At 38.5% G+C, this 8,887-nt stretch overlaps 1 protein-coding gene and 1 pseudogene across 1 annotated transcript in view; one reads left to right on the top strand and one right to left on the bottom strand.

Annotated features, from left to right (window-relative positions):
- Positions 1–13: 13 nt before the first annotated feature.
- NSL1 (NSL1 component of MIS12 kinetochore complex) overlaps positions 14–8,887 on the top strand; it is a 34,429-nt gene continuing 25,555 nt past the window's right edge. Inside the window, exons 1-3 of the mRNA XM_045787867.2 lie at positions 14–247; positions 3,318–3,393; positions 7,349–7,479. Coding sequence (XP_045643823.1) covers positions 14–247; positions 3,318–3,393; positions 7,349–7,479 — 441 coding nt within the window. The remainder of the gene's footprint in view (positions 248–3,317; positions 3,394–7,348; positions 7,480–8,887) is intronic.
- Positions 8,655–8,750, bottom strand: LOC123785881 (U6 spliceosomal RNA; annotated as a pseudogene).

The following is an 8,887-nucleotide window of genomic DNA, read 5'->3' as shown; positions in this document are numbered from 1 at the left end:
TCAAACTGGAAAAATGGCGGGGTCTCCTGTGTTGGTGGTCCCTTCCCTTCCGCGGGACGTGGAGAGAGTGGCCGGGGCCGACGACGGGACCTCGGTCGCCGCCACCTCCCGAGAGGACTTCCGGGTGCACTGCACCTCGAAGCGGGCCGTGACGGAAATGCTAGAACTGTGCGGCCGCTTTGTGGAAAAGCTCGGGGACGCGCTGCCAGAGGAGATTCGGGAGCCCGCTCTCCGAGATGTGCAGTGGGTACGGGCCCGGTAGCCATCTCTTGTCTTATCACCCCCTTACCCTATACCCGTCTCGAGGCTCAGAAAGAGCCTACGGCAGGCTTCGCAAAGTTAACGGTGCCACCCGCTCCGGTAGAAGCAGCCGGAGAAACTCAAGGGGTCGAAATAGATGCTAGTGTCAGCTGGGTATTAATCGCTTAGACCAGCGCCGTCCAGTAGAAAAATACAAGGCGAGCTATGTATGTGACTTGAAATTAAAGGAAGAAAAAATAGGTGAAATTACTTTTAATGTTATGTCTTTTTTAGCCCGTTCTATCCAAGATAGCGTTTTAACTTGTAATAATAATTTTTAAAAAGGAACGAAATCTTTTATATTCTTTTGTTCGTCTAAGCTTTTCATATCTGGTGGCTTAAATTTAGAGCTCATCTGCTTGCCGGCTAGCCACATTTTAAGGCCTCAATAACCACAAAGTGGCTAGTGGCTCCCCTAGTGGACAGTGCAGACATAGACTCGAGGAGGAATTCTCCAGGAAAAGAATAATTCTGGAAGTCAGCCAATGTCACCAAACTAGCCTTTGGTCTTTCCTTTTGCCTGTTTAGACATGTAAAGTCAGTGAAAACATTTTCCCTCCAAGTCTAAAGTAGATAAGGAATCTGTCTTGATTAATAACCTCTCTGGCACTCATAACATTTCCTCTTCCTTTCTCATCTTTTGCAAAGCCCTGAAGAACATAGTTTTTTTGAGGAAGGACACAACAGATTGAGGGATTGGTACCTGCCTTAAGGAAGCATACAGTCTATCTGTAGAAAATAAATTTAAAAGCTCATAATGCAGTACATTTGTGAGTTCGAACGACCACAGTGCAAACAATAAAAATAAATGTCAAATGGAAGAAGAATAAAGAAACAGCCCGAGTAGTGAGTCTTCCAGTTTTGTATACAGTAATGCTATTACCACCTTCTTGCAAGGAAAGGAAGAATAGAGACATACTTCAGGACATTTTTAGTAGTTTCTGGGAAAAGACTTTTGTTGCATAATGATCTTAGAATTTGCCCCTTTGTAGGAAGTGCTAACCTATTTAGAACATTTACTTTACAGAAAAAGAGAAGCTTGGCTTAACCTATTATACCTTATTTAATGGATGATCAAGTGAATTAGAAGATAAAGGTTTGAAGACTTAAACTACCAAGGAATTCACTTGTGTTTTATATTAAGAGCAGATAAAAGGCAAAGGCTTTAATTATGTTGATATATCTCTTTATCTAAAATCACGTAATATTGTAATGGATAGTCTAAAAAAGTCATATAGATATGATTGTGCAATGAATATTACAGCTTCTATTCTGAGAGAATCCTTGAATGCCCATGTATAAAGTAAGAATTTTATTTTATAAAATCTTTAAAGTGTAGAGTGTGTACTTTAACTCATAATTATCAGTCATTATTTGATTTATGCTTATTTTTACTTATACAAAATGTGTAAAATACATTCTTGTAAAAAAGAGCTTAAAGCAAAAGTCTGAATTCCTCTCCCCTATCCCTCTTCCTTCCTGGAAATAACTTACTATTTTGGAGGGCCCATGGAGGGTGTAATCCTTCTATACCCTTTTTTATGCCTTTACATCTCTCTTTGTTGTTTTAGTTTTTTGTTTGTTTTTTACATTAATAGTGTTAGGCTGCTGTATTTAGGAATTTAGCTTCTTTTTTCTCTACCAAATCTGTCTTCGACTATTATTTGTCAGTGATATGTAGAGATATACTTTGTTCTTTTTGGGTATTGCATGATATGGATATAATATATTTAACCATTTTCCAAATTTGAATTTCGATTTCATTTGCCCCTCAGTATTTCATAATTTCAAATAGTGCTTTACTAAACATTCCTATGTTTTTATGAGAATAGTTCTTTAGGATACATTGCCTAAGTGGAGCTTGAACTCATAACCCTGAGATTAAGAGTCAAATGCTCTATGTCACATGACTAAGCTAGCCAGGTGTCCCTTTACAATTCCTTTTTTTTTTTTTTAAAGATTTTATTTATTTATTCGACAGAGATAGAGACAGCCAGCGAGAGAGGGAACACAAGCAGGGGGAGTGGGAGAGGAAGAAGCAGGCTCATAGTGGAGGAGCCTGATGTGGGGCTCGATCCCATAACGCCGGAATCACGCCCTGAGGCGAAGGCAGACGCTTAACTGCTGTGCCACCCAGGCGCCCCTACAATTCCTATTTTAAAGCAACTCCAGATCTCAATCTTTTTTTAATATTTTATTTATTTGACAGAGAGATAGGGAGTGAGAGAGGGAACACAAGCAGGGGGAGTGGGTGAGGAAGAAGCAGGCTCCCAGGAGAGGAGCCTGATGCACGGCTCGATCCCAGAACACCGGGATCACACCCTGAGCCAAAGGCAGACGCTTAACGACTGAGCCACCCAGGCGCCCCATCAATCATTTCATTTCTATATATTTCAGTGTACATCTCTAAAAAAATACAGTCCTTGGGGCGCCTGGGTGGCTCAGTCGCTAAGCGTCTGCCTTCGGCTCAGGGCGTGATCCCAGGGTCCTGGGATTGAGCCCCGCATCGGGCTCCCTGCTCAGTGGGAAGCCTGCTTCTTCCTCTCCCACTCCCCTGCTTGTGTTCCCTCTCTCGGTGTGTTTTTCTCTGTCAAACAAATAAAATCTTTAAAAAATAAAATAAAAAATACAGTCCTTTATGAAGTAGAAATTAATTTTACTTATTTTAAGCATTTTTTCTTTGTTAACACTGATGCTCGTTCAGCAGCATATGTAGTACTTGTACCCTTGAGATTCAGCTGCGCTCAACTTTGTTAGCCTGTTTTTTTCCTTCATCTTAGAAGTATATAAATTTTGTGTCAAATTTTCTCAGATGTAGCATAATGATTATCAGAGCTAAAATGTAGGTAGAATCAATGATTGAAATGGAATCTTCATTGAAAAGAATATACTAATAAGCTAGTCTATCTTTTCTTGATATTTTGTATTATAAATCTGAAGTTCTTATTTTGCCAAAATGTTTTAGTTCAATATTTAAAGTTATTTTTAGTGACTTGAGTATTGTGAATTTATTTCAGACTTTTGAATCAGCTGTGCAAGAGAATGTCAGCATTAATGGGCAAGCATGGCAGGAAGCTACAGATAGTTTTATGGGTATGTGATTTAACTTTCCTTCTGTCATTAATTTCTGAGTTATTTTTGTAGCTAATTTTATCTCAAATGCTAATTTTTAATCCCCATTTTCAGTCTTTTTTTTTTTTTTTTTTTTAGGATTGATTGATTGACTTGAAAAAGACAGCAGACTGAGAGCACCAATGGGGTGGGGGGCGTAGAGGGAGAGGGAAACAGGCTCCCCGCTGAGCAGGGAGCCCCATGCAGGGCTTGATCCCAGGACACCAGGATCATGACCTGAGCCAAAGGCAGACTTCCAACTTACTGAGCCACCCAGGCGCCCCAGAATACTTTCTTCAGAGCAGACTTGATTGTACCCTAACAAATGGTGTTGACTTATCTAAAAAAAAATCAAAGTTTTAATGGAAAGAAAATGGTCGGTGGTCAGTGTAAGAAGGAAAAAATTTAGTAGACAAGGAATGATCTGTGTGAGAAAAGAGTTAGAATTCTCCAGCAAAGTCTAAGAGAAGGGCTACCCTGACAAGAGGGTCAGAGCGTCTTGTCTTTCCCCATGGTGATATAACAGAGTCTGACCAGCATAACTTGGCATCACTGCTTGATATTACTTGCTGTCCAGTTATACCCTTGAGCTGATTCCAAGCGCATCAAGTAACCCTCTGTGGTTATAATTTTTCTTCTCAACATTAGTATAATACTTTGCCCAGAAAATTTCACTGTCTAATCCTTGGGATTATTGTAGTTATCTCTTCAAAGTCACCAAAATTTACTTTCTAGTTTATATATTGAAATGGTAAAAGCGGGGAACATTAGATTTCCCAAATATTATCAGAATGATTAGCAATTCATAGGGGAGAGGGAGTGTATCACAATCACCTAAGAGTATTTTAAACTATGCAGACTTTCCTGTGTCTTTGACTCTTGTTCTGTGAAGTCACTTTGGAATTGCTTTATTGTTTGCTCCAGGCTGCCTTTAACAATATGATTCATCAATTTATAGATTAAAAATATATATTTTCTAATAGGTTGGCAGCCTGGGTGGAGTGTGGTTATTCTTTGTCCCTTTTCCTCCTTATAACTGTGAGGGGAAATAGTTGAGAATACTACAGTTTTACCTTCTTTCATGGGCACTTGATAATGCCAAGGCGCCATACCAAATTCTAGGACATAGATGAAAACACATGGTCTTTACTATTTGGGAACTCATTGTTAGTGGAAGGAAATGGACAAGGAATTACTATACTGTTAGGAAGGGGAATAAGACCTAACAGAGTAGATTGTTGTTAAATTAAATGCATTTAATGAATGACAATGTGCTAGACAAAAAGGAGGAAGGATATCTGAAGCAGAGAGAACAGCATGTGCAAAGGCACAAAGGAGTGATATGTTTGGAAAATGTCAGAAATGAATTGGGAAGGGGCGCCTGGGTGGCACAGCGGTTAAGCGTCTGCCTTCGGCTCAGGGCGTGATCCCGGCGTTATGGGATCGAGCCCCACATCAGGCTCCTCCGCTATGAGCCTGCTTCTTCCTCTCCCACTCCCCCTGCTTGTGTTCCCTCTCTCGCTGGCTGTCTCTATCTCTGTCGAATAAATAAATAAAATCTTTAAAAAAAAAAAAAAAGAAATGAATTGGGAAAACTAATGGCAGGTGTGGCTAGAGAGAGAAGTTGGGGCCAGATCACAAAGAGCCCTGAGGGTTTGCTAAGAAATTTGCACTTTATCCTGTAGGCAATGGGGAGCCAGGAGAGATTTTTAAAACAGAGTTTACATGAAAGCTTTGTGTTTTAGAACCTAACTGCTGGCCGTGTAGGGGATGGATTGGAGAGGGGTGACATTCAAGGCAGGCTGATCCTAGGGAAGTTATCGCAATAGTACAGTAAAAGATGGTGAAGACCTGCCCTAAGACGGTAGGAAAGGAGAGAAAAAGGTTCAGCAGATAGGATTAAAAGGGTTTGTATCTGCTCTAATACATAGAAGCAATAAGTAAGCTTCGCAAGGGCAGAAGGTTTTTGTCCGTTTTGTTCCCTGGGATCATTATCGAAATGAGTGAACAAATGAAAGAATGAATGAATGAACATACAAGTGAAAACAACTTTCTCCCTTCCTCTGTAACTATCCTGAAAGGACTTGATTTCAGGCTTGACCGGGGACATTTAAGAATTAAAGGGTAAATTCCTCGAGAGCAGGGGCTATATTTATTTTTCTGCACTTAGCTTGGCATATAGTAGGTACACAGTAAATACTTGTTAAATTGGTGACAAAATCTTCCCTACTCAAATTGTTTATACATTTCAGTTTTGTAGCTTTATCATTAGGTGGCGCTGAAAAACCATTTTCCTCCTCCATAGAAGATTTAGCTGGGAGACTTTTTTTTTTTTTATACTGTGAAATAGTACATTATTTCAGGCTAATGATTGAACTTTTTAAATGGATAAATTAAAATTTAGGAAGGGCTGCTCATCAAAATGAGTATTCAAAGCAAGCAGTGACTGTTTTTCTCATAATATTCTCAAAAGAATTTAGTTGGACTTAATATTTGTTACATGAATGAGAGATACCTGATGTACTTCATTAATCTTTACCCAATATGTGCGTGTGTGTGTGTGTATACACACTGATATATGTCAGCAATGTTTGAAGGTTTCCAAAAATAAATATCACTGTTTCAGACTTCTTAAGCTTCTACTTAATAAAATAGATAAATTTCTAGCATAGACTATGACATAGCAGAACAGGTGTGATGTGAGACCAGTTAAACCAATGACCTAGCTCTTTAGTATTTTTTTTAAAAAAGATTTATTTATTTGAGAGAGAGTGAGGGTGCACGTGTGCATGTGGGGAGGGGTGCAGAGGGAGAAGTAGAGAATCCTCAAGTAGACTCCCCACTGAGGCTGGAGCCCCTTGGGGCTGGATCCCAAGACCCTGAGATCATGACCTGAGCCTAAATCAAGAGTCAGACCCTTAATCAACTGAGCCACGCAGGCACCCCATTCTCTAGTATTTTAACTACTTATTCTTAAAGGTGATTTTCAAAATAAGGTTGATGTACCACCTGCATTCATTTCATCTAGGGTGCTTAATTTTGGGGCCCCATTCCAGAGGCCTCTGTTGAATCAAAATTTCTCTACTTCTGACAAGTTCCCCATGTAATTATTCTGCTGAAGTTTGAGATTCACTATTTTAAAGCAGGAAAGCCACTGATAAATAGTTTTAGTTAAGGAAATTATAAAGTCACCGTGTCTCTTACTTTTTCCTACTATTTATCCAGTTGTGTCTATCTCAGATTTAGCTTTTCCACTCTGCTACTGTCACAGCTTTGGTGTAGCACATAATGAAGTCAAAACATGTTAGAAACTCTGACGTTAAATGCCCTTTACAGTCTAGTTCTTTTATATTTTATCATCCTTCTTCCCTTATACTTTATCCTGCAGCCATTTAGAACGTTTAGTTTTAGAACAAAGTTTCCCAAAACCTCTATGATCTTGCAAATACAGGTTCCTCTGCCTAAAATGCTTCACCTTGTTATTTTTTGTCCCACCTTTTTCTAATCCAGTGGATTTACATTTTAAGGCTTAGCTCAAATGTTGCTTTCTGTTTAAAGCCTTAAATTCCCCAGGCAGAGTTAGTGTTCCATTGTACAGTGTCCAAACAGCATTTTGTTCATACCTCAGTTGCATTTATCAAGTTGTTTTGCAGTTATGTTTCTTCCAGGGAACTGGGGGCTTTTAGAAAGCAGGGATCATGTTATATTCATCTTTGTATTTTTCTGATTTGGGCCTGGCTTCCCATAGGTGCTCAGTAATTGATTTTCAGTGAGTAAATAAATGAATTAATTACCAAAGTGGGGGCATCCATTAACTTACCATATTTGTTTTTCTTAATTATTTTGTATTTTCTAAATTTAGCTTGTTATACTTCTATATAGAACAAAAGCAATGTGTTTTAAGACATTTTTTGATACTGTTTTTCTCTTGAAATAGATTCTGATATCAAAATACTTGAAGATCAGTTTGATGAAATCATAGTAGATGTAGCCACAAAACGTAAGCAGTATCCCAGAAAGATCCTTGAATGTGTCATCAAAACCATAAAAGCAAAACAAGAAATTCTGGTAAGATGATTTATCTTTGAGATAATAAATTTTGTGTTATGTCTATTTTATTACAATAAAAAGATTAAAAGTAATTTAATTTTAATCTGTGTGGACACAGATGACATTTTGTTTTCTTTGTCTTTTCTTCCTCAATTACTACTGTTTATCTCCTATAAGATTTTTTCCTGTTCTAAGTTATACTAGATTTTGAACACAGCTGATTTTAAAATAGAATTTGAGGAAGGAAGACTAACTTTACAATTCTGAGACCAGGAAGGAAAAATAAATTTATCCTTTTTTTAAAAGATTTTATTAGTTTGAGGGAGTGCAGAGGGAGAGAATCTTCAAGCAGACTCCCTGCTAAGCACAGAGCCTGACTTGGGGCTCGATCTTATGACCTCTGAGATTATGACTTGAGCCAAAACCAAGAGTCAGACACTTAACTGACTCAGGTGCCTCAATAAATTTATCTTTTAAGCCTTTTCTTTCTGTTTGTCATTTGTGTTTGGCACATTATTTGTATATGTTTATATATTTTGGAAGACCCCTTTAGCTTAAATTGATGATGAAGGATGATACCTGTTCATAACACCGAAATTTGGTTTATGAATTGTTTGTAATTTGTTTTGCTCCAAAAGTCATGATGGGGTGGGAGTAGTTTTGCTGGGAATGGCACTGCCTCTGGAGCGAGAAACACATGTTGCTTTAAATTATGTTATACTCTTTGTCATTAATTTTTGAGATTAACATACTTTCACATTTAAATCTTCTAGTTGCCTTTTGTCAGGAATTGTTTTAGGCAATAAAGACATTGTTCTATGAGAAAAAATATAAGCAGAATTTTTCATTTTTTTTCTTCCAAAGCATCCTCAAAAAAATACCCTACTCTATCCTCCCCCTCCCCCAACCTTGCTTTTTAAAGTTTCCCCAGGAAAAACATTCAAATGCATTTATTTTCTCTCTCCCTATAACTACCCCCTTCTTTCCTGGAGAAAAATCTAATTAGTAATCAGTATTACGTAAAAGAAAGAGAGTTGCAGGCCTAGGTGGGGTACCACTGTGGAAGTTTAAAAATGGATGCAAGATGGATGGATGGGGTGAGGATACTAAAGGCAGATCTTTTAGAAAACATTTTTGGTTCCTGCTGGCTTTGGGCAGGAGTAAGGAGGAACCATTTTACTCTTTCTTTTTGCGAAATTGTAGATCTTATTCCATGTCAGCCTTGCATAGGGGCCATGCTAACCTCTGTATCGTTCCAATTTTAGCGTATGTGCTGCCGAAGCGAGCCCATGGATCCTTTGCTATAGTTCTGCTCTCATAGTCCCAGTATATCACAGAGTGTACAGGCTTCAGCGTGATGATATGGCAGCGACCACTTTTTAAAACAGAATTTCTGTGGAAATATGAGTTCTGAGTTCCAAACACT

The sequence above is a fragment of the Ursus americanus genome, chromosome 2, assembly GCF_024610735.1.
Source record: "Ursus americanus isolate L20-20 chromosome 2, mUrsAme1.1.p, whole genome shotgun sequence".
NCBI lineage: Eukaryota > Metazoa > Chordata > Mammalia > Carnivora > Ursidae > Ursus > Ursus americanus.
Note: the sequence above shows the minus strand (reverse complement) of the source record. Positions and strands in the feature narration are given on the sequence as shown.